The following is a 27,241-nucleotide window of genomic DNA, read 5'->3' on the forward strand; positions in this document are numbered from 1 at the left end:
TTAAGTTTCGCAAAGTTACGGTAAAGTTTAAATTAAAGTTTTACCACTCCTCAGCCCTACTGATGCTTCTAGATCGAACAAGTAATTTAAGAGCCATTCGGGGTTTATGAAGTGGATATCAATACTGAAGTTTTTGAAAAACGGTTTAAAGAGACTTTAATCTCTTTAAATCATAACAACAGGAAACACAGTGGTTTTAAAGTGGATCAACATGAATCCAATCTCTCTTCCTTATATATTATATCAAGAAATATTATTCCTGCATAAAAGTGATTTCTGGAAAAGTGGATGACACTAATATAGAAGCGGTAACGACATGTGGTCCTCATTTAGCTTCCATTTTTTATAGTCTGTCAGATTCAGATTGATTTAATAGGGCTCTCTACAAGATATAGGGGACAAAACAAACATTTAGGGAACTGTTTCTTGCGGTTTAATAAGTTTCACAAAGTTATAGTTAGGTTTAAAATAAAGGTTTCCCACTCTTAAGCCCTACTGATGCTTTTAGATCGAACAAGTAATTTAAGAGTCATTTAGGGTTTATGAATTGGATATCAATATTGAAGTTTTAGAAACACTGTTTAAAGAGATTTTAATCTCCTTAAATCATAACAACAGGAGACGCAGTGATTTTAAAAAGGATCAACTTGAATCCAATCTCTCTTCCTTCTATGTTATATGAAAAAAATTATTCCTGCTAATAATTGAATTCTGGAAAACTGGATTATTCTAAAATAGAAGCGGTAACGACATATGGTCGTCATTTAGCCTTCATTTTTTGAAGTCAGTCAGATTCAGATTGATTTTTGTTTTAATTGGAACTGATTCCATTCTCCAACATAAGCACTGCTTCAAAGCCCTGCCCTTCGAACTGAAATCTGTTTGTTAATTTCAGATACATGTTTCCGAAACAGGGCTCTCTACAAATTACAGGGGACAAAACAAACCTTTATGGAACTATTTCTTGCCGTTTATTAAGTTTCGCAAAGTTACGGTAAAGTTTAAATTAAAGTTTTACCACTCCTCAGCCCTACTGATGCTTCTAGATCGAACAAGTAATTTAGGAGCCATTCGGTGTTTATGAAGTGGATATCAATACTGAATTTTTAGAAAAACGGTTTCAAGAGACTTTAATCTGTTTAAATCATAACAAGAGGAAACGCAAGGGTTTTAAAGTGGATCAATTTGAATCCAATCTCTCTTCCTAATATATTATATCAAAAAAATATTATTCCTGCATAAAACTGATTTCTGAAAAACTGGATTGACCTAATATAGAAGCGGTAACGACATATGGTCCTCATTTAGCTTTCACGTTTTATAGTCTAACAGATTCAGATTGATTTTTGTTTTAATTGGAACTGATTTCATTCTCCAATATAAGCACTGCTTCAAAGCCCTGTTCTTCGAACTGAAATTTTTTGTGTTAATTTTAGGTAAATGTTTCCGAAATAGGGCTTTCTACAAATTATATGGGACAAAACAAACATTTAGGGAACTGCTTCTTGCCGTTTATTAAGTATGGCAAAGTTAGGGTTAAGTTTAAAATAAAGGTTTCCCACTCTTCAGCCCTACTGATGCTTCTAGATCGAACAAGTAATTTAAGAGCCATTTGGGGTTTATGAAGTGGATATCAATATTGAAGTTTTGGAAACACTGTTTAAAGAGACCTTAATCTCTTTAAATCATAACATCAGGAAACGCAGGGGTTTTAAAGTGGATCAACTTGAATCCAATCTCTCTTCCTTATATATTATATCAAAAAAAATATTCCTGCTAATAATTGATTTCTGGAAAACTGGATTACTCTAATATGGAAGCGGTAACGACATATGGTCCTCATTTAGCCTCCATTTTTTATAGTCTGTCAGATTCAGATTGATTTTTGTTTTAATTCGAACTGATTCCATTCTCCAACATAAGCACTGCTTCAAAGCCCTGTCCTTCGAACTGAAATCTGTTTTAATTTTAGGTACAGTTCAGGTGTTTTTTCATGTAAATTTCAGGTAAATTTCAGGTGTGGTCAGGTAGGGTTCAGGTGAGATAAATCTGCCTGAATTGTTCAGGTAGATTCAGGTGTTTTTTCAGGTAAATTTACCTGAACCTTTTTCAGAGTGTGACAATCAAAGATACGCAAAAGTTTGTGTCCAAGGAAATTCTTTTAGACAAAAATTAGTCGATCCAGAATCTTCATATTCGTATCTAAATGGATATATAACTCTCAAAATCTATGAAATTGTATGTGATTCTGTTAAATCTGTTTGTGCTATATTTGAAATGCTAAACTTAGTTATTTGAGATAGACATAAATATTAAATTTGGGTATAAGAATTATAATAGTTGAATCAACTGTCCTCAGGTAATATTTTTTGATCCAAACTTACAAATTAATTCCCGATTCTTTTCCAACTGTTTCGATCTATTCGATGCTCTGTTCAACACTACTTATAACATTTAAGTTATAACTAGTGCTCGCTGCCATTAAAAGAATTAATCAGAACAAGTTCAAATAAGAGAAGGAAATCGGACAAATTTTGGGTCCAATATAGGAGTAGATATCGTGTCTGGGGTTGCCATCAGGTATCGAATTTTTCATTTGTCCACCCAGGTGAAGGACATAGCTGCACCTCATGAAATCTTCGTACTCGGAAGTGCTCACGTTGTCACCAGTCAGCTTCGGGCATGGTGGATCAGGCAGGTAGATACGAAATGCGAATGAAGGTAAAATTGTCAAATCAGGGGCTGAAATATAAAGATTCAAATCAGTTTTGAAAATCTCATTCATTTTCCTCCTTTGTATGTGACTCAACATATTGTCAGTTTTTTCCTCGGATAACGAGTACGTCACAAGTTTGTTTTGATTACATAACAGATTTCAAAATCATCATTTTTTAGATGTGAGATTTTGAATACGATACAGTTTGGAAGTCTCTTGACCAGAGATTTTCCATGACAGTCCAAGTTTGATTTCATTTCAAATTAAAATCGTTTCTGCCAACAAAAATTATTTTGCAATGTCCTTGTAAACAGGAGAAAACAAGTTGATGGTCAACTTTCTGGCAAATATTTCGTTGAGAGATTTCAGAAAATAGAACACTTGTCCATTGAGCTGTCCACACTAAAAATTGAGAGGACACATAATTGCCATCGCCAAACCTACAAATCAGTGTTGTCCGCTTTTGTGAACATGAGTGAGGACGTTTTGTTACAACTTACCACGTGAAAGAATCATTTTTGAATTGTGGACAACAGTAACAATAAAGTTGCGGACAATCCTTAAAAAGTTCCGTCACTGATCTCAAATTTCACATTTTTATGTCAACAAAATCCGCAATTTGTGAGGAGTGTTAACTTGCGGCAGCTGTTCAAAAAAGAACAAAACGCAACCAACAACATTCTTGACATTGCACCCTACAGAACGCAAGGTACTGGAAATAAGAGAGAGAAAATGAAAATCAGCTAATTGTCTAGTTTCGAATGCAAATTGATTTTTTTGTTTGACATTAGATTTTGCTCATGTTTATGTAAATTAGCTTCAGTTGTTGAGCTGAGATCACAATTTGGTTAAGTTAAGTGAACGAATGTCTCTTTTCGTTTCGGCAGTTTTTCAAATTCCGAGACTGAAACTAAATATTAACCTTATGGAATTTTTACCCCAAAAAAGATGTAGGATTTAGGGGGGTAATGGGGGGAATTTTTAGCCAATTCCCCCTCAAAATATTTACATTATTTTGGTGGTAGTGGGGATATTACGATGCAAGAGGGGGTAATGGGAAAAATTTTTGGGGGTAAATTAGGGCAAGAGTAGGGGGGTAATAGGGGGTTAAACGATGCAAGAGTAGGGGTAAAGGGTCCATTACTCACTCAATTTTGCGTCGTTTTACCCCCATTACTCCCTACTCTTGCGTGGTCTTACCCCCATTAACCCTACTCTTGCATCGTGTTACCCCCTATCTCCCCCATATTCTTAAAGCGCTTTATCCCCTCGGCGTCCCTACTCTTACATCGTTTTACCTCCATAGTCGCAGAGTGAAAGACTTGAACCCACAACCTCTGTCCCCTAAGCCAGTTCACCTTAGCCCTCAGACAACCGATGCTTGCCCAATATTACCCATCCGTTATCTTACATCGTTTTACCCCCTAAAACTACGCAATTAATCTGAAATTTACTCACCATTACCTCCTTCCTCTTTCATCGTTCTACCGCCTAAAATTATTCCCCAATCTTACATCTTTTTGTGGGATATTTTTGGATGGTTAAATTTAACAATCCTCCCTTACTCCCCATTGCCCCCCTAATGTTACATCGTTTTACGCCCTAAATTTATCCCTTAATCTTGCATCTTTCTAGGGGGTAACTTTTGGGGGCAAATTCCAAAAATTCTCCCATTATCCCCCTGTACCCACCTAATCTTACATTGTTCTACCCCCCCCCCCCCCCCTATAAGTACCCCCTTAACCGTAGATTTTTTATGGGATAATTTTTCGGGGTAAAATTTAAAATTTCCCCCCACTACCCCCCATTAGCACCCCAATCTTACATGGTTTTACCCCCCATAGACAATAAGCCTCTACTCTTACATCAGTTTGGGTGTAATCAGGGGATAATTTCGACACGGGAAAGACTCTTTTCTTGAGTTCGATTGGGACCTTTTACGACTTGTTACGGAAAGTGATTATGCGATTTAGACATTGTTTAAGAGAACAGCTAAAATCTAGCATAGCAATATCTCCTTTGCACTAAACGCACTGTATTTTCACACATGCCGTTGTCATAAACGAAACTCGGCGTCTAGACAAAAAATTACCCACAGCACGCCCCAAGACATGGCAGACACTTATTAACGTTCAATTAAAACCTAAATCTTGCAAAATTTATGATTAATGTAACTTCCTGGTCTCCGACATCTACTGCGTTGTTTTTTTCAGTCTTCGAATTAACCTGTGGGCGAGGTTCCCTTTTTAATTTGTCAGTTTGATCGAAGCTTGATTGAATAAAGTCCGTATTTCTTTTGTAAGGTGTCTTGGTAGCTGGTTAAGGAAGCTGGTTGTTGGCACTCTTCCCTACTCCAGAACAACGGACAAAAAGGACGTAAGAAAGATTTGATATCTTCTGTTTTCCACGAAAAAAAAATCGTCTCTAGGTTCGGTTTGTTCGGTATGTTTGGCTTCAAACGTAAGAAATCGTCGCTATATTTGATTTTTTAGGTTCCGTATGTTCGGTTTGAAATTTCAATTTCGTTGTTACTCATTTCAGGTGCTGATGGGACAAAACATAAAACAAAAAATTAAACAGATCACCATACACTAGAAGGATAATTTGGCCTTAATTCTAGTCGAAAAAACTGATTGAAAGCTTTTAAAAGCGGATTTTGTCAAAGTAACCAGATAACCCTATTGCAATAGAAAAGGACATAACAAAATCAACATCTCTAGAACAAAAGAAAGAGTCTTATGCGGTGGATTAGATTATCTTATTGCAAAATATTATCCATACGGTTTTTGCGGTCCATAATGCAATCTTTTATCATATTTTTCTGCAATTGAAAGCAAAGTAAATTAATTAACAGCCTGAACTGAAATATATGAAAATTATTGGCTTGAATATTTGTTAATTATTATCTACGTGATTGTCTTGAGCGTGATCCAGAAAAAACTCAAATGCCAGTTTAAATGCCGATGACACGTGCAAGGAGCAGAAGATCTCCAAACAAAAAAGATCGCGATAAAGCAGATAACATTAACGAATATCTCATAAAAATCAAATTCCCACTGAACACGGAAAGCAAGTTTTGCAAAAAAAATTGTGTTGAAAAATTACACACAAAAACACAATAATTGAGCAAAAAGAACATTTCAAATACCTGTGGGGTCACGATAGACACTAATTTGCGTTTTGCAAACTACTCAAAACATGTTGTCTCAACAGAGTTGGTAGTTAGGAAAACTATTCAGACTTTTTTTTGATTCGTCATCCACCTAAATTGAACGATTCTGTTGAGGACAGCCCATCGGCCCAATTGTGCCCACCCATATTCTCATTGTGAAATTATGTATTTATACAAGTAACTTCGAATTTATTTATTTATTTCCTTATAAATTTATTTTTTGCTCTTTGTGGATAGTTTTCCATAAGAAGGTTCCCATGCTTGATTTTTTTAATAATTCAGGCTATTTTTGTAGTTCAGGTCTTGTTTCTTCTATATTGAAGTCAGCTTCTAGGCATTTCATGATGTAAAATAATAGCAACTAATCCTACGTACTTTCTAATTTTTATCTAACGCTGTCTATTATTTTCTGCCCGTTTGTAAAAATTTCACACTTTTTTAGCATTCAATTGTTGCTTTTTTAGTTGCTCGAGTTAGAGTATGGATAAAAGACGTCACTCATTGGAGACTAATGTTGTCCTCCCTCCGAAGAGAATTTTTGCGTGGGACTCAAAAAAGACCTTCCGACGTCTGTCTTCGTTGTTTCCTGGTGACGTTTACTGTTTATTAGATACCCAATAAATTCTACCCAGGCCTAGGCCTTGACTTATGAAAAGACATTAAAAGTCTAGTAGTGGGCCCAATATTGACTAAGATTACACGGTCGAGTTAAAGTAGAGCTGATATCTTTTCATGGGTTGAGCTAAAGTCTTTTCATAACGAAGAACATCCAGCTATGGTCTTTTTATGGGTACACCATTAGTCTGTTCAAAAGTCTGTGTTCTTCAGAATTTGAAATTTTTATCTTTGTTCTGCTACTGAATATTTAGAAGTGGAACTGGAGCAAAACTAAACAGCTGTGCACCAGAGCAGTCCAACTTAATAAACAGTTGGAAAACTTCCAAAAACCTTAAGAGTTTTGTCATATCTTAAGATAAAGAGTTATGGTAGCTTGAGTATATTATCACATTACCTGATTCAATGAAACCAGCTAGCTTAAGTGTATTGGTCCTAGTCCATTAGCCGTGACAAAATTTCGGCATTATTCAGTTTGTTTTCTCTTCCAAAATTACTATCTTTTTTTAAAAAAATGATGCAGGTTTTTGAGGGATTTGTGGTTCTTCTGAATCGTAAGAGATGAAGGAGCATACATGCTGACCACGTTATATGCAATATTGCATGTAAACTTTAAATGCGGAAAAGCAGACTTATGAAAAGACACATGTTTGACCCATGAAAAGACATTAACTCGACTTTGTTTGCAAACATTGTGTGGAGCTTAAGTCCTGCCAAATTTTTGGGTCAATCCAACGTGTTCTGTAAAATTTTGGGTCCAACCAAAGTCTTTTGCAAACAATTTGAGTCGAGCTAAAGTGCAGAATGTTTTAAAGTCCAGCTAAAATATTTTCATTTCTCAAATGAGGCGAGTATGGTCTTTTCATATTACATTTCGGTTGAGCACTGTCTTTCTTCATAAATCTGTACCTAGACCTGGGTACTGCTGTTAAGGTGTATTATTTGTTAAGCTGTAGCCTATTTGGGAATGGTTTCTATTAGAAAATATTTGTAGCATTCTTTTAATTTTCTACCTACCAGCCGTAAAATCCAGTTTGGATTCTTTGATTATCGTCTTGAATTGTTTTTATAATTTGAATTCTAATTTTTGTCTGTTTTAAATCATGAAGTTCAGTTCAGTGTCAATTGCTCAAATTTTTTTTCAATGTTGGACCCTTGTGTAGTATAGAAACCTTGTCCAAAGCCGAGCGTTGAATAATTTATTCAAAGTTGATTTTTGTATGAAGTTGTTATAGTAGTAGTAATGTTTTTACTGGGATTTTAACGTGTGGGGAAAAAGCGTTACTGTGAATTTAACGGGTGGGGACAAAAAGTGTTACTGGGAAAGCAACGGGTGGTGAAAAAAACGACACAGAATTTTTAATGGGCAGGAACAAAAGCTTGTAAAAATTGTTTCAATTTGTGCAAGTGACAAGAACTTAAAGAAATTTTCAGAAAATTTGGGTTCATGAGTGTGGTTGAACTTGTAAAAATTATTGGAAAAAAATGGTGCGGTGAATCAGTGAAACTTGTCAAATTTTTCCAAAACTTTTTGTTGTTTTATTTAAAAATTCGGAATCCTTTTTCTATTCTAATGAGACTAATGAAGGACTGAAAGGCAAAAATGTCTAAAGTGATGGAATACTGACGTAAAAGAAGAAAAGATAGTTTGAATTTGATAAATTTTGGTTCCAAAGTAAGGAAATTAACAGCTTTGCGAGTCTGAGACCTTACAAGGGGTATTAATTTTATGGTTCTTATAGAACATATGTTTGAATTAAGTCCAAAGTAATGAATATTGAAACTCGCTGAATTTCAAACTTGGAGAGAAAATTCAAGTACAGTTTCGAACAACTAAAAAAAGCGCATGAGAAAGAATGGAGTACAGAATATTGTGAAAATTGACTGAACGTTTGAAGAAATTGTGGTTTAAAATTTGTCTGAAAGTTGGTTTAAAAAGTGATTTTTTTTGTTCATTACTGTGTCGCAAAACGCATGATATGGGGGTTATTTGAATTTTGGCAAAATACGGGTTGCAAACAGTCTGAATGGAGCGCCTAAGGTGTATTTTTGGAGTCACTCTGCGCCGAAAAGTTTGGTGTTTTCTGGCTGTAAGTTTTAAAAAAAATTGATTTTTGCCGTCAATAAGCATTTTTTTAAGTCTTAAAAGGTGTAACAGATTGGTACGGGAAGTACTCTTGAGAAATCGGTTTCGTTTAAAGTTTTATTTAGTGAAACTGTAAGTGTACTTTCACTTACAGTTTTTTGTATTTTTTGATAAAAAAGATCAAAAGTGAGAAAAACTGGTGAATATTGAGGTAAGAATGTAGAATTAAATAATTTTTTATGCTAGTTAAAATGGCATTAGCAACGAAGGTCATAAGGTAAAAGTTTGTTCGGACAAATAATGATCAGCAATTGATTGTTGTTTGTATGTTACTTTTTGTTAATTTTTTGTCATTTTTGGCATTTTTTGATAAAAAAATGAAAAACTGATGTTTCTTGGGGCGTGAATAAAAACAAACAGTTTGTTCTATGTTGAAAAACAATTTACGATAAATTTTTGTCATCAACAGCTTGGCGAAACAAATAATAGTGACTAACTGGGTGCTGAAAGTTAATTTCTGTTACTTTTTTGTGTTTTTAGTTGAAACCATCAAAATTTTCCGGACTAAAAGTTAAAAAGAAAAATCCGCTTAAGTAGATGCTTTCAAATTGAACAGTTTTCACTGTTCAAAGATTTTTTTATTATTTCTGTTGAAATTGTGGATGAAAATTAAGAAACAAAAAGAACAAAAAAACCATATAATTAAATATTTTGCCGGCGATTAAAACCTTTATGTTTCTAAAAGAACCTCATTGAACTGTTCTTGTATGATTTTACTACATGGTAGAAAATACTTGGGGGTGGCAACCATAAAACTCGGTTTATCTTGAGTTTGAGTTCACTTTTTAGCATACCTGTGCAATCGACAATGTGAAATCGAAGTGAGGAAAAGCGCGTTTATTAGTTTTATTGGTATTACTTTTTGTTTTCACTTCAATTCAAAGCTGGTCGCATTTCCTACATTTCTCTTACTGTGTGTTGATAACATTAAAAGTGTATTTTTTGTCCTCTACTGAAAAAAATACGACTCAAAATTTTTCCTTTCAAGATAATAGTGATATCTACCGCGAAATTCGTGCTCTAGAAAACGATTTGTTGTTGCTTCAAAGAAACGTACAAAACCACGAGAACATATACTACTCTACAATTCTCCAAAAAGGACTCCAAGGAATTTCGTTTTAACCAATGAATAACACTCTCAGTTGCTTAAATCGATCTTATTCGCCAGAAATACAAAAAGATTCAAGATCTATCGTTCTGAGGAACCGCAAAGAACAAAACAAAGTGAAGGAAACAGTGGTGACTCTCATCTCAAAAAAAGACCCCAGTACAAAGCCAAAATAGCAAAAAAAAATCACGAAAAAGAGTTGCAAACAAAGCAAGTGAAATTGATAGAGAAAATTAATTACTAAAATGGCGGAGGCAATTTTTGAGCGCACTCAGTAATATATTAGTCAGTTTGCCCAAAAATATCGTTATTTTATATGTCAAAGTCAGCCTATATTTGACCATACATTAACAAAGAACTTTGCCTACAACTTGCATATGAACGATGATTTTTGTAAAATGCTTGGATTTCATTATCATGTTAATGCCTCGAACGATCAATTTCTTGGTTCTTTCAAGTCTACAGCATCCAAACCGCTCATTATACCTTGTCTCTTCACCTGCTTCAAATTACTTAGTAAAACTAATTTAGAGAACTCAATTTTTGAGAAGAAATAAAAACCAGAATTAAAAAAGCGGTGAGCTACAACCAGCAAAACCAATTGAATTTTGCAAACTCTAAGAAAAAACTACCTGAAATTGATTTTGTTTTCACTAATAGTATTCAGTCCAAAAAGTATTTTTTGCCTACTTGTACTATTGATAGATTTTATGGTGCTTATAATGGTGTCATTTAGGTTGAGTTTTTCAAAAAAACTTGATATTCTAAATAGTAGCTGTCATTGTTTGCATGTTTACTGTATTTTGATTTTGATAAGTTTCATTATTTAATTGAACTCTTTTAATTAACAATTGTGGTCGCTGTTGTCTTTGAAGTAAGAATTGAAAAAGTTAATAAAAAGAGTTGAAGCATATGATCAGCAAAGTTTAGCAAATCATTACCGTTCATATTCAACAACAAAAGATATTCGTAGTCAAATATCACATGCGCAATACAAATGCAAAACAGTCCACAGAGTTATGAGTTTTGATTTCGACTTGGCTAAGTTTGAGTATTTGAGTGAGGTCGTTGTACAATTTTGACAGTTTTGTATCGGGATTCCAAGTGGGTCCGCCAAATAAATTTTGTTTTCGTGAAGCAAAAGATCATCCAATGATTTCCTGCATATTGTGCTGTTGGAGCATTAACTTCGATAAATCCTTCTCTTGCTAGGTTTGTAAAATTTTCTGCTTAAAGTTCTTAAAATAATTCTTCAAAGGAATACTTTTTTCCAACGAATAGTGCTTTTCATCAACCTCCTTCGCTGGGGTAGTTGATAATTGAGTTTTTTGTCATCTTTCGTTGCGAATTAACATAAAATGTTGAGCTACTTTCACCCAGAAACAATATTTTTTTGTTGGCTGCCAATGTTTCTTCAAATGTAAATTGAACCGAGATTGAACAATCTGTAATTTCTGAATAAAAGAAATCATGAGAAGCCTCCTGCCTTGAAATTAAATGAAAAGCTGGGATTGGGCTGATTGGGATAATTGTCCATAGTTATGCCAGGCTCCGCTTTGTCAAGAAAACCCAAAGTTTCCAAAATCGTGAAGTAAATGCAGTGGTTGAAAGTTGTTGAGACCGGTGTTCCAACTATAGGTTGACCTTTTGCAACATTTTGTCTCAAATTAAATTTCTGATAGTGAAAAAGGTTAAGGCGATTAGTTCCGAGGTATGGTTGAATTGTTGCCATTGCAAATACCATACTTCGTAATAGTTCTCTCGAAAAAAATCCTCGTATCTCCAATTTCTTATTCCAGTTGTAGCAAAAAATGTTCGTGGCAAAACTTTTCTTTTGCGATACACGGCAGGTGTTCTTAGTAGATTTTTCTCAAAACAAGAACCGCTACTCTCATATTTCTAACGTTCACATTATCTTCAATTATTTTGACCTTGCAATGTTTGTTTGACTCTGAAATTACAAAAAAAAATACGCAGAGTGACACCACTAAGTAAGAGCTAATCACAAGTTAAAATATTGCTTGCCGGCTTTTTTTACTGAGGTAGTTATCCTGAGAGTAAGCTAAAAGAACTTTCCGGACAACTACGCCGTCACCGATCGTCGGTGCCACCAATTTTAGCTGGGTCGTCTTCCTCATAATATCTCTGACAAACTATTCCTTTTGTTTTTTTGCAGTTTTCCCTGACAAATATTTCGCTTCAATGATACCTTTATGCACAAAATTTCATTTTTTAATGGAAATTTTAACACTATTACAGTGAATGCTGAAGAAAATAATGTAGTGCCTTGTTGCTTAAGTATGACGCGTCTATAATTGTAGCGTCAGTGCCTGTCCCTAAATCCGTGTCATTGTTTCGGGAGATTTTGTTTTTAATTTCAATGAAAATTTTTTGTAAACCTGTGAAAAAGTTCGAATTCAAACATTGGACAGTCCGGGGAACAAGATGGTCAAACATTTTCAATAAAAGCAGAGTGCAAAGTAATAAGTAGAGGCTGTTTCTCAAACAAATCATGTGTGGTGTGTTTTGCCTCTGCGGGCAGTAATTTAGTAGTCATTTTGAAATTTAGAGAAAAACTTGACCGACTTTTCTTACAGCTTTAGATCCGCATGTGCTTTCACTTTTTTGGTTGTTTTGGAGATTTTTTTAAACTAATTCTACCAGCTCAGGAACTGCTTTAACAATTAATTCACTTTCAGTCTTTTTGGCTATAGGCCAAAAAAACTTTCTTGCAATTGCAATAAGGCTCTGCCAAAACCTGCTGCTATGTCCGCGAAAACACTCCCTCATTGGCGACAATGTCTTCAAAAGTATGCTGACACTGATTGCTATTGATAGTAGGCTTCCATCTAGTCATTTTTTTGAAAAAAATTCACAGTCAAAATATTTCTTCCTGTTCGAGCAAATGGAACTAATTGTCCAGTTTCTGACCGCAATAGGATTTCATTTAACTGGAAATTTTTTGATAAAAATTTTTTGTATTCCAAGTTGCTGAAAAAATACTGTGTGTTGGCTCTATTTCGCAGAAGCTAGCGTCTTTTAGTCCTTCTTTTGAATCAGTGACTTGGATAAGAGGGGCTTCAGTATCACCTACGTATTGATACTCCATTATTTTAAAGTAAACAAAAACCAGTTGCTTCCCTGCAGAAAAATCAAATGGATAATCACCACCATTTTTTTTTAGTTGTCATCTGCCATAGTCAGATTTTCTAAAGTGTCAAACATCTTATATCCAATATGATAACCAGACTCGTCATGAATGCGCTTAAAACCTAGTGTGCTTGGACTTTTGTTATCGAGAAAAATATTTCTTATGTTTTTACCAGAAAAGAGGAATAAAACTCCATTAATTATTTTAAATTGATAGTCAATATGAGGTAATCCGGCAGCTGTTTTTAAATTTCTCAAAAAAACGGTCACATTTTTCATAGGAACCAATTCCAATAATACCTTGTTCTCCTGAATTTCGTTTGGAGCCAGCATCAAATAAAATAATTTTCTCATAAATTTTAAGGCCTTTTTCGGACGAAAATATCTTCAAATCGTTTTTTGCTCACTTGATTTACTGTTGCACGAAAAATAGTTTCACTTAGTGCAACTCGCCAATCCGCCTCCAGACTAATTTCTTCGTTGAAATACTTTTTGAATGAGGACAAAATGTTTTGGGAAAAAATACTCAAAGAGGCTGAAAACACTATGTGAACAGTGAATTCATTCATGTTTTGTTCCTTCACTTCTATTGTCTCTAACTCTGACAAAGTCTAATTCTTAAATTTTTCTCCTGACTGGCTTCTGAAATGCGTCAATGAGACTATGAGTAGGGGTTTTGCTGAAGGTTTATCGTAAGTTTCAAAAACTTCTTTGGTAAAAGTTTGCATATATCCTTTTGTTAAAAAAACTGCTTTTGTATTCGCTTAAAGTCCCAAACGTAAGTTCCTCAGAGCTCTGCAAATGATAAAATTTTGAGTATGTCATCTAAATATTTGTAAAGCAATTTCTTGACCGATTGTAATTCTTTGCGCAATTGCCGATTTGTTCTTGCTGAAATTTTTGTAAACTTTAAATTCAGTTTTCAAGCAAAGGGTGCTGAAAGAGCCCTACAATCTGTACCAGTTAATACTCACAACTTTTTAGGTCGCTTGTTCTCCATCATTTTCCTGAACGCATTAGCTGTTGTTGTGGCGTGATATGATCTCAAGGGTTAGACTCGTAGATAACGTGAGAGACAGGCAAACGCAATAAACATTTTTTTTGCGTTTTTTTCTCTTTTTCTAATTTATCCAGATAAACCAAGTCTAGCTCCCAATTTTTGTTTATGTCGTTGGGAAAAACTTTCAGTTTTGGAATCTGTTTTCTATAGATTTTATGCTTTGTGCGGGCATTTTTGCCCTCTGGAAAATAATTCACTCTACTTGATTTCAAATTTCTGCTTTTTTGTAGACTTTTGAAGCATCCATATGCTTTGGCTTCTTTTATGTACCTAACTCAAGCTTTTCTCCTCATTCGTCGAATGACTCCCATTCGAAAGAAATTTGAGCCCTTGTATGCTGAACTCAGGGTTCAATTAGAAATTGTGAGGATTATGTTTCATAATCTGATATTTTGAATAAAAATAAATTCTTCAGCAGTTGACATGGTTTAACTCAAACGGATAAAACAGAGCTTAATGATGAGTTGAATCAGTTCAAAACCGGTTTTTGTTAGTAAAAGCGCTCGTCGTTTATCACTTGAGGAATTTTTCCTGAGAACACCTTCAAATATGTTTCTGTAATTTTCTGAGTCTTTTACTTTTACTCTAACATGACCCAGCAAAAAATTGTGAAGACATTCACATAAACCAGTATAACATCACTATCACAACTAAGCAATTTTTTCCATAACTGTTTTGGTTCCAAATGCACCATTTGCTTCGGTAAAGAGTTTTTTCTCTTTCATTGTTTAGAGGGGCTGTTTCTGCTTTATTAGAGGGACGTTAGAACATTGTAGGACCTTGCTCAAAAAATTTGAAGAGTATCGTAAATATTCAGATTCACAGGTTTTCGGATCACGATCGATAAGCAAATTCCCAAACGGTTCTTTCGTTGCCAATTTATAGCATTGTTTTAAAACCTTAGCAAGGTTTAGCTGCTTGCCTAAAAATTCAACTTGTTGAATATCATCGCAGGTTGATTTGAAATAAATGATATTTGTTGTGTTCAAGTCTTTCGAAAAAGACCACTTGCTCTGCTGATAAAGGTCGTGGTATATAAATAACATTAATGCTTTTGTGACGCCCTGCAGTGGCCAATTTAACAAAATTTTTGTCGATATAAAGTTCAACGCACGAGTCGCCGATCATCAGAATACAATTTACAAGGCCGTTCAAAAACTCTAAATATACATGCTCTTAAAAATAATAGAAGAGTGTTTTTCATTTTAATGTATATTTGTTGAATTTGTCTGTACAAATATATAATATTGTTAAACTTTGGGTAAAATGTGTTTCCACTCAACATTTTGAAAACAACTCTTCATTGCTACAGCCTGAAGCCTTTACAGCGGCCATGAAGACCCTATCTTGCGTAGATATAATTTTATTCAAAGTCTTGGATATGGTGAAATGTATCCAACAAGACTTTGCAATATTGATATCCAGACTAATTTTTTTTCAATTTGGTTGCATCACTGTTAGTTTAACAATACAATGTAATTTTAGCAGTAATACAAACAACAATTGTACAAAAAATACAACTTCTGACCGTGGTGAGATTGTCTGATTGCAAAAATTCCATGAAAGTTTGCTGCTATTTTCTTTTTCGAAATAACTTTCTTCAACAACAGCGTTAACTTGATCAATTGTTACTCTCTCCTTCTCTAGACAATAAAAAAAATTGCTTAAAAATGTATTGAGAAAAAGTGATTTCACATAAAAATAACTCAAAGCAATTGAGCTCTGCTAGAAATTCTTTCATATGAACCATAAAGCAATCAGAGAGTCACAGGTTTTGTAATAATGAACAAATTTGTGCACTACTTCTTCCTTAACCAAAATTTGAATCTCTTTTGGCAGTGAATGACCATTCGTGTCAATTGCTCCAACAACCGGGTGCTTCGGCATCGGTAATAGTCACGGAGGACAGACTCTGAGTTGACTTTTCGACATTATGCTTTCTCCACTGACTAAAACGTTCAAAAAGATATACTAATTGAGTGAATGATCGTCCCCGTAACAAAGGTGCAAAAAGTTGAATTCGGTAACAGTGGTGATTCCACTATCGGCAATTCCTCTCTCATTTATTAACCATTTGAAAAAGAAAATTGCCTTTTCTTGTACACAATGTTTGTTGAAGTTGTTTTTGCCCTTTGTATGATTTTGACAATTTTGTGTAGATTAGTTCACAGATATCGAAGGACCTGCAAGTGAATTCAGATCAATGATAGAGCGCTCAGGCAAATCAGACAAAAAATTAACCTACTGAGTTTTAAATTCACTCTGATTTCTTGGCGGTAATTTTTTTTATTCTGTGATCTAATCCTTCAACGTCTAACATGACTGTTTTGCTGCTGCGGATTCCAATAAATCATAAATTGACGGATGAAAAACTTTTGTAAATAAGGAAAACAATTTTCTCGACAAATGACAGCTAAACAAATGCTGCTTTTCCGCCGATGCAAATAAGAGTAACCATGTCCTTGATAATATATTTCGTCCAAGTAGTCACTTTGAGCAGGAAAACAATTGAAACTTACACTGTTCTTGAGGTATTTCAATGAAACGGATAAATATTTTCCTGGATTTTGTTCAAACAGTTTCTGCATACATTTGGATTTTCAAGACTCTGCATGAAATGATTGCAAAAATAACAAAATGGGTTATTATTCATTGCGTTGGGAAAATAAATTATTATCATCAGACAAACTGGGATTTTATTTATTAAGCATATACTTAACCTTGGTTATACAAAAGCAAATTCCTTCGAAAACGTTTCAAGGTAAGGAATCCAAAAAAGAAATCTCCCAGCATATGTTGGTCTTAGATTGCATGTATCTTCTCTTTTAGTTTATACAGCACACTAGTAACTGCGCACTTACAAACGAACACACACCCAAGACACAAACACGTACACAAATAACGCTTAAAATGCGTTATATTGTTGATAACCGTTGATAGTAGAGAATTAAATGTAGTCTAGTAGAATGAAGACTCAATAGCAAGCATAAATGAGCTGGGTCCTCACTAAATCCGTTCTGAATAAAAATGAAACTTGGTGCTGGAACAGAAGATAAAACCAACATATAATCAAATGATAATGCTTTATAAAAAATTTGACCGATAAAGCCTTCCTCATACCAAAGCTGTTAGGTATTTAAGCAGCATACTTAATTAATTAAATACTCTAGGTAAAAAAGTAATAAAATTGATGTGTTCGCGGAACATAGCTAACTCGAAAACATTGGAAAAATACTATTCTGAGCCTCACTTAGAACACAAGGATTTGAGTTTAATAAAACTTGGTGTAACAGATACTTGTGTAACCTTTTTGCAACACGAAGGCATCGAATTGATTGAAAACGCCTTTAAAAAACCTATAACTTAATTTTTATTTTTCTAATTTTGACTCCAACTTTCACTTGCTGTGCTTCACTCCCCTTACTTTTTAGTAGTACTGTCACAAGAGTTTAGCTGCAATTTCCTTTTTTTGTTCGGTTATTCTGCCAAAATGCTGCTAAAACCAAAAAAAAATTTTCTAATGTTCCTCTAGATATCATTCTAAAGGCTGAATCAACGCCTTACAGCCGAACAATTGCTGACGAGACAGCTGGATGAGTGGGCTACAGTAAATCATATGGCTGTGCCTATTGTGATAGTTATTTTTATTCATTCATTTCGCTTTCAGAAAAGCTTTATGGAAGGAACTCAATACCTGCTCGATTTTGTAATGTATTATGCCAGAGAGTTTGTATTTGACCCGGACACATTGGAAGATGAAGTACAAGACCTTTTCTACGATTTTGACGTAAAAGAAATTCAACTGTATGACAATCAAGAAGGCTACTGGAGAGATCCTGAGCTTGTCGAAAGCATTTGAAAAATGAAACCAAATAATGAGAGCACAGAAACTTTTGGTGAACTTGCCACGTTCCGTAATACAATTACCTGAAAACCTAAAAACACGCAAGTTGATGTTTCGAGTATCAAAAGTCTTGCGACTAACCCGTTAGCAAGTGTTTTGAACCAAAGAAAGGAAGAATCGGTTTCAAGTACGAAAACTAAATTAAACTTTTTCCTTTGTTAGTTTTCTATGTTGCGTGTGTTATTCCTCTGTGAAGCGGACTTTTAGTTCATAATTTTACTTCCAGATCATTTCAAGTATCAAACTATAGGGAAAAGAACTTATTAAGGGTAAAAGTCGCCATTATCTTGGAAGGAAAATTTATCAGTCAGTTTTCCTCACTTTGGTTTTACTTTGTCGATTGCACAGATATGCTAAAAATGGATCTCACACTCAAATAATTTAAACTTACACTGTTCTTGAGGTATTTTAATGAAACCGATAAATATTTTCCTGGATTTTGTTCAAACAGTTTCTGCATACATTTGGATTTTCAAGACCCATATCTTCGTTTACTAGATTGACTCTGCATGAAATGATTGCAAAAATAAGAAAACGGGTTATTATTCATTGCTTCGGGAAAATAAATTATTATCATCAGACAAATTGGGATTTTATTTATTAAGCATATACTTAACCATGGTTATACAAAAGCAAATTCCTTCGAAAACGTTTCAAGGTAAGGAATCAAAAAAAAAGCTCCCAGCATATGTTGGTCTTAGTTTGCATGTATCGTCTCTTTTAGTTTATACAGCACACTAGTAACTGCACACTTACAAACAAACACACACCCAAGACACAAACACGTAAACAAATAACGCCTAAAATGCGATATATTGTTGATAACCGTTGATAGTAGAGAATTAAATGTAGTCTAGTAGAATGAAGACTCAATAGCAAGCATAAATGAGCTGAGTCCTCATTAAATCCGTTCTGCATAAAAATGAAAGTTTGTGCTGGAACAGAAGATAAAACCAACATATAATCAAATCATAATGCTTTATAAAAAATTTGACCGATAAAGCCTTCCTCATACCAAAGCTGTTAGTTATTTAAGCAGCATACTTAATTAACTAAAAACTCTAGGTAAAAAAGTAATAAAATTGATGTGTTCGCGGAACATAGCTAACTCGAAAACATTGGAAAAATACTATTCTGAGCCTCACTTAGAACACAAGGATTTGAGTTTAATAAAACTTTGTGTAACATATACTTGTGTAACCTTTTTGCAACACGAAGGCATCGAATTGATTGAAAACGCCTTTAGAAAAACCTAAAACTGAATTCTTATTTTTCTAATTTTGGCTCCAACTTTCATTTGCTTTGCTCCACTCCCCTTATTTTTTAGTTGTACTGTCACAAGAGTTTAGCTGCAGTTTCTTTTTTTGTTTTGTTATTCTGCCAAAATGCTGCTAAAACCAAAAAAAATCAGTCTAATGTTCCTCTAGATATCATTCTAAAGGCTGACTCAACGCCTTACAGCCGAACAATTGCTGACAAGACAGCCGGATGAGTGGGCTACAGTTGGCTGTAGCCTATTGTGCTAGTTGTTTTTATTCATTCATTTCGCTTTCAGAAAAGCTTTATGGAAGGAACTCAATACCTGCTTAATTTTGTATTGTTTTATGCCAGAGAGTTTGTATTTGACCCGGACACATTGGAAGATGAAGTACAAGACCTTTTCTACGATTTTGACGTAAAAGAAATTCAACTGTATGACAATCAAGAAGGCTACTGGAGAGATCCTGAGCTTGTCGAAAGCATTTGAAAAATGAAACCAAATAATGAGAGCACAGAAACTTTTGATGAACTTGCCACGTTCCATAATACAATTACCTGAAAACCTAAAAACACACCAGTTGATGTTTCGAGTATCAAAAGTCTTGCAACTAACCCGTTAGCAAGTGTTTTGAAACAAAGAAAGGAAGAATCGGTTTCAAGTACGAAAACTAAATTAAACTCTTTCCTTTGCTAGTTTTCTTTGTTGTGTGTGTGTGTTATTCCTCTGTGAAGCGGACATATAATTTGTAGATTACTTCATAATTTTATTTCCAGATCATTTCAAGTATCAAACTCTAGGGAAAAGAACATATTAAGGGTAAAAGTCGCCATTATCTGGGAAGGAAAATTTATCAGTCAGGTTTCCTCACATCGGTTTTACTTTGTCGATTGCACAGATATGCTAAAAACGGATCTCATACTCAGACTCAGCCAAGTTTTATTGTTGTTCTACCTATATTTGTCTGCCATGTAGTGAAGTCTGTCATGAACATTTCAAAGGGGTCCTTTGAAACCTAAATTATTAATCGCTCCCAAAAATATCGAAAACTATTTGTTCTTATTCTCTCATACTTTTCATCCACAATCTCAACACAATAACAAAATGGACATTTTACACTAAAAACTGTTCATTTTGACACCACCTACTTTAGCAGATTGTTCTTTTTTAACTTTTGGTCCGCGAAAAATTGGTAATTATATCTAAAACTGCAAAAATAAATAACAAAAACATACATTCAGCGCCAGTTTCAAACTGATATAGCGCATGAGAATGAATTAAGGACAAATATCGTGAAAGTTGACTAGAAAACTGAAGAAATTGTGGTTTAACAGTTTTCGCCGAGCTGTTTAATGACAAAATCTTCTTTTAAATTTTCTTTTAAAAAAACACAAGTATTTGCCAACTTTTTAAACCACAATTTCTTCCATTTTTCAGTCAGTTTTCACGATATTTTGTCCTCTATTCTATTTCTTGCGCTATATCAGTTTGAAACTCTACTTGAAACTTCGCTTCAAGCTTGAAATTCAATGAGCTTTCATATTCAAAAAATCGCGCTTAATTCAAACATATGGGCAGTTCCATCGGGTTAGTCATTTTTGTTTTTCAGTCCTTCATTAGTCTCATTAGGCTAGAAAAAGGATTGAGAATTTTAAAGAAAAAATCACAAAATTTTGGAGAAGTTTCACTCATTCATCGCACCAAATTTTTTCCAAAAATTTTAAGTGTTTGTCCCCACGCGTTAGAAATCCAGTGTCGGATTTTTGACCCCACCCGTTAAATTCCGAGTAACACTTTTTTGTCCCCACCCGTTAAAAATCCAGTGTCAGTTTTTTGTCCCCACCCAGTAAATAACATGACAGCTATTGGTTTTTATTGGTTGTTGTTATAATATTTATTATATTTGTTGTTATATTATAGCTTGTCTGTCCATCTGAACAATTCTGTCCCTCCTCAACACTTCATGTTACATCGCAAGATCTTGGCATTTTACCATTTTTTATCATGTTTCTTATCAAGTTTCGTGTCACTGTGAATGTTTGTTTTTCGTCTGCGTCATCTTCTTACGCTTAAATTTGATGAAAGGAAATGCTTTGAAATTCGCTATAATGATTGAACTATCGTGACTTTTCCGGTTCCCAGAGACCATTTCTGTACCTTCTGTGTTTTCTCAAATTATTCTTGCGTTCGAGCACTTTTATAAATTGAGTTGATTGTCTTCATTAAACTGTGCGACTTTTTTTTTGGTCCAGAGAGTTCTTCAAACCTCACTTTAGCATGATGAATCATCAACTATTATAGCCAGAATTTAATATATATGCTCTCTGAGTAGATTGCTAAATATGGTCTGGATAGTCTTGTCAGAACTTATTGAAGAGTCTGCAAATTCTGATTTTACGGCATAGATACTCAAAGCAGATCAACTTCCACATTATGTACAGCTGATCAGACCTACCAGATTGTCAAACACCTCCCTGTCTTCCCAACAAATTTTGCAAATACATGTACGATTTTGAGCTGCATTATAAACTAATTATAGACTAAATCTATGTCAAGGAGGTGTTGTTATTGACATAGAGACTGAAAAGGTTGAGGTAAATTGACCTGAATAAACACATGAACATAGATAGCTGTATCGTTCGGGCTGATTGTTCTCACGTGAACAACACATGCAGCTGCCGACATTTTTTTGAAAATTTCAGGTATCATTTGCTGAATTTTTACATATACATTGGTGAAAAATACTTGAAAAATGCCAGAACACCTCCCGCAATCTACTTGTTTACTATTATCTGAATTTAATTTAAAATTTCATTTTAAATTATAATGCAGCGCCCTTCTAACAGTTTAAGCAGATTTTGAATCGAAAAATAATAGCTAAAATGTGATTACTGTTAACTGGCTCCGAATCCAGACCACTGTCTCTTCCTAAGTATTGGTTTGCTGCCTTGTGCACCAGAGGAGGTCCAAGGTCAGTCCATTGCAATCCGTGTCTGTAGTCTCTGTTCAATAATTTTAAGTACTCCTGAAGAAACCGATTCCCCTTCACAAAGTGCATGTTGCCCTGGTTCAACATATTTGATTTCTCTTTGTTTTGAAGCTTGCAATTCTTACTCGGAAGTCTAGAACACTCGTAAAAAAAATTTCGAATTGTACTTATTCTATGCGGAATATCAAAATAAGTTACTACCCTTAAGTTACCACCCCACGAATTTAGCACCCAATTTGACCTGATCATGATGTCTCAACAGGGAAAACTTGTTACGGCCGTAGTGCGTCAGGAACAAATGTTTGATCAAAACGGTATAGAGATCTTGGAATGTTTTCTATAGCCCGAAGAAAGGCCGTAATCAGGTTTGTGAGTCACCGTATTCTGACCGTAAAAATATTTTTAGGCAGCCGTACTTAAACCGTTTTATAAAACAAAAAACTGCGACACAAGAAACTAATAAAAACTATTTTTAGTTTTTTTCTGAAAGCTGTAAAAATTCAGAAGTCGTCAGATATAACTTTGAAACAGCTCTTTTTTATGACAATTTTAAGTATTCTAAAAAATACTTTATGAAAAGGAGCACCTTGTTAACGGAAAACTTGATGAAGCCCTTGATCTTTGTAATGGGTTTTTGTTTGTTTTTCAGAACTTTGAACATCTTATCCATCGCTAAAGCATTGAAAACGAACTCAAAAGAGGTAAAGAAAATTAAAATTTTTTTGCAGTTACGTTTTTGAAATCAGAACAAAAAACTTTAGGATCCGATAGAAAATCTTATACGGCCTAACACGGCGCCGTTTGAAATGTCGTAAGGTTTCTGTTGCAATGTATAAGTCGTAGTAATTTTTGTGGGCAATCTGGATATACCAACTTTTATCCAAAATGCGAAAAAAAAACTTTTACACCTTTAATCCCATACACTTGTGCGTTGTCTAGATAAGAAATAATCAGATAAATGTTTACCGTTTGGTGTATCTAAGCTACAACTACCTTCAATTCTTGCCTACGAGTTACGTTGATAAGTTCAGCAGCTTATTTTCTTAGCACTTGACAACTTTTGTCCTAGTTTCTCTAAGTACACCTTAGAAAAGTTTGTAGTACGCAATTTTTAAAGACTTTTTGCTGTGGCACGAGTGTTGGCCGAGTGTTGACTGGAGTGTAGGTTGTAACCTACTTATAGAACTAAAGTATGGATATAATTCCAACTCTAACTCAGTTATTTGGGAAAGTGGCAGTGTCAATCTAAAGGTGCTAAAACACTCTTTCGTAGCGTGAATTCATGGTCTATAATCGTCTAGTTAACACCACTTTTTACATCGTTGAAAAAAAGATAACTGCTTATTATATCAGCAAGACGCCTTAAGCAAACTAACTCAAAAAGGCAAATCTAGCAAACAGTTGTTTGCAGCTCTGAGTCTTAGATCCGTCGTCGGCTCGTTTCTAAAACCTCAAAATCTTATGCCTAAAAAGAGTGCAATCGATTTACTTTAAAAGTAGGCTCAAAAAAATTATGTCATTTGCACTTTTTTCGAGCAATTTACGTAAAATAACGCTTTGAACGTTTTTGAAATGACGCAAAAAAAACTTCTTGGTGGATGGATTGTTCATTTCATTTAAAAAACGCATTGCTCAATTAGTTGCTAATACAATCTCAGCACCTACATATTCGCATTCTTTACCACAGTTTCCGATGTCTTCAGATTAAATATAAAACGATTTTATGATAGAAGTAGGACAGATTGAGAGCTCTATTTAGACAGACTAACAAGGCGACTCGGTAATGTGCAATTGCACATAAGGTTCCAAACCCTCTCATCCACAATTTTGGCATGATTGTCTACCAAATGAGGAACATAGAAAAACCCAAAAATTCAAGCATTTTTTAAAAATTTGGTGTATGAACAGAAAGGTAGCGTCCAAAGCAAATTACTGTGGTGGAGTGAATAATGGTGCATTAGATTGATGAGATGTGCAAATATTAAGAAAGCGAGTGAAGGCGAACAGCAAAATCAAACAACAAAAAATAATTACATCAAAAACTTCATGTCCGTTTAAAAAAAAAACTTACTAACAAAATCAATATACCGTCAAATAAAACGGATATTAAACAACACAACTTTTAATTTACCAGAAAAGATCTGGGACTACTCAATGAAAAGACTTGGTAACAATTAGACAGTAAAGAACAAAAACAGTAAAGTTGTAAGTTTCGCTTTTTTTAAGCAAATAATTTCAAAGCAATGAAAACCATTAGAACTCAACTAAAATAACCCATAAATGTACGATTACAAATTGTTCTATAGAAGTAATTAAGAACTGCTGGTATTCAGTTTTTTATGCGGTTAGAAAAAGAACAATAAATAGACAACATATAATCAATTAAAGCTTAGCAGAAAATGCTTTCGAAACCGTAAAGCCATACTATGGCCATCAAAATATGTTTGATTGCACTTTCTGCGAGAACTGATAATGTCTTATGTAACCTCTCATTAATGAAGCAAGGTAACAAGTAGATAAAAATGGAAGGAATGCAAAATTAAGTAACACTTTAATTTTTTATCGAAAAAAATATTTCCAAAGACATGAACGCCATTAATTACAGGAAGAATTAATTAAATAGATTCATTTATTCTTCCAAAGCAAGCCCTAGAGTAATGATATTATCCAGATTATGTCTTACGTCTACAAAAGTAACGTCAAACATGACAAAAATCCAAAGTTAATTTCCTTTTTTCCGTGTCGAAGCCAGTAAAGTCAACGAATTCTTTAAAAACTTTAGATTGTGTGACACCAATCCCTCTTAAAACCTTCTTTCGACAACAATATTGTCATAATTGGCTTATAATTAACGAGACTAGATAACAAACAAACAATAAAAGGAGCAAAACTACGAAATTATAAAGTGTCTCTTTTTAATTTATAAAACAATTGTTTTCAGAGTCAAGAAAGCCATCAGCTATCTACTAATATCAGAAAATTGAATCATCTATTCTTCCATAAAAAACCAATGAAACCGGGTCATTGTACAGGAGTTTTCTTACGACTAAAAAAAAACAAAGTAAAAAGTAAAAAGAACAGTTAAAGACAAAGTTAGAAAAATTCAAATAATTTCTTTGAGAAAGTAGCGTGGAAGCCGTTAAAATCATAATCTATATCTTCAAAAATTTTAATATTATCAATGGTGCATTTTTTGAAAGCCAATAATGTGATATATGAACTGTCAACAATGTGATAATGTGACAAAACTAGAAAACTTGAAAACTGGTCAAATACCTAAACAAATTTTAGAAAATTTGAAATCTAGTAATATCAAAGCCACAGAAAAATAATTTGAGGCCTAAAACCGCAATATTGATCGAATTTGATTTCAATAGAAAAATAAATTTTTATTCATTGCTGACAATAAGCTACAAGTTGACCAAATTGAGGCAAACTTCAATAGGTCATTATTTTTTTTAAAAACAAAATACTTCTAAAAGTCAAAGCAACAATAAGCTTTCAAGTAGTCAACTAAATACAACAAAGTAGAGCCATATAGGAATCCATCTGGACCTATCATTAGTGACCTTTGGTTTGAATTGTTCTGTTATTTAATTAATGTAGAAAAGATCGACTTTTTTAATAAAAAAGACCGAATGATTACAATCGGAGTTTTTTTGGATTATACCAGTCCAAGATTGGTAGAAAAGTAGCCCTGCTAATGCTGTTTGTCTTTTGGGAACACTTAAATTTTCGAATATTCTAGATATTGATATTTTGTTAGTTAAAAACTCAAAAATAGATGCTGCGTTTTTGCTAATCAACGAATAAATTCGGCAAAAAACGGCAAAGTTTTAATTACAGAGCACTCTCAACGGAATTTGGAGTAGAAAAAAACCCCATTTTGAGTCTCAAAAAATTGCGTTAGCGGTGTTTGGGTCTGTACTTCCTCTAAATTGAAGCAAACTGGAATAAAGAAGATTATTTCGTGCTGTTTTTGATGAAATATTCTTAATTTTGAAATATTTGACCAGAACTGTTGACGAAAAAATTAGCTTAAATTAAAGTTTTTGTCTTTACAAAAAAATCAACAATAGTTTCTAAAAAGATTTAAAAACTTTAGCAAAATAGGGGAAGTTTTAGTCAAAAAGTCCAAAAAATTAGAACAAAATTTCTTCGGAATTCACTCTATTTTCTTGAATTTTAAACCTCGATAACTCCCTGTGAAAAGCGAAAAATAAAAAAATGTTTTCTATTCCCTTTTCTACGCTGGAAGAGCTTTCTAATGATATCAGTCTCAGCTCTCTACGATTAATATATCGATCGGCCAAATTTGACTGAAAAAAAAACATAGCCGGTAGAATACCGGAAACGACTCGATTCTTCGTGCTAAATAATCTCTACACTAACTTGGACAAAATCAGAATATCGAAAAAAAAACAAAAGAAATAACAAAAATATTAGACCAATATAACATAAGCGTTAAAATTTTTTCAGTTCAGGGGTGTGGGTAGTTGCTCGTGGGGGGGGTTGGTAGGTTGGGGCAGATAGGTGGTGGTGGGGGGTGTAGGTATGTGGGGTGGGGGTACGTTGCGAGGGGAGGGGTAGATAGGTACATGGGGGGGTAGATAGGTACGTGGGGGGGGATAGTTGTGTACGGGGGGTAGGTGGGTACGGGGGGAGGTAAGTGGGTACGGGGGGAGGTACGTTGGGGTTGGGGGGTAGATGTGTGTGTGTGTGTGTTTGGGGGGGATATGGTACGTGAGGGAGGGGGGGGGGGGGGGGGGGTAGGTACGTGAGGGGTAGTTTTTTTAGGGCGGGTTAGGTAATTAAATGGGATCACATTTTCTCAAATTTAGCTGTTCACCTTGAATTACAGACGGTTACCAATTGCTAAACATTACAAACTAAGCTATTGTTCAGGTCCAATATTCGGAAACGAAGGTCAACAATCAAAAACGGAGGTAAAAGCTCGAATAGAAAAAACTCAAAATTCAGGTCATGAACAAACTTGCTTTCTGCTAAAAAAAAACCTGTAGAATATCAATACTCCTCTTCAAGTCGTAAAAAGCCCATTTGAATATATAGTTCCTTCCCCCTCAAGAGAGGTCAGAAAAATTGAGAAAATATCAGAGACAACT

The 27,241-nt window shown here is 34.3% G+C and overlaps 1 protein-coding gene across 1 annotated transcript in view; it reads right to left on the reverse strand.

Moving 5' to 3' along the window:
- Positions 1–2,359: 2,359 nt before the first annotated feature.
- Positions 2,360–27,241, reverse strand: part of LOC142348161 (lactosylceramide 4-alpha-galactosyltransferase-like) — a 42,933-nt gene continuing 18,051 nt past the window's right edge. Inside the window, exons 3-4 of the mRNA XM_075399391.1 lie at positions 22,022–22,131; positions 2,360–2,742 (exon numbers count right to left, since the gene is read on the reverse strand). Coding sequence (XP_075255506.1) covers positions 2,495–2,742; positions 22,022–22,131 — 358 coding nt within the window. The 3' untranslated portion in view covers positions 2,360–2,494. The remainder of the gene's footprint in view (positions 2,743–22,021; positions 22,132–27,241) is intronic.

Source organism: Convolutriloba macropyga, chromosome 10, assembly GCF_964194025.1.
Source record: "Convolutriloba macropyga chromosome 10, txConMacr16.3, whole genome shotgun sequence".
Classification (NCBI taxonomy): domain Eukaryota; kingdom Metazoa; phylum Xenacoelomorpha; order Acoela; family Convolutidae; genus Convolutriloba; species Convolutriloba macropyga.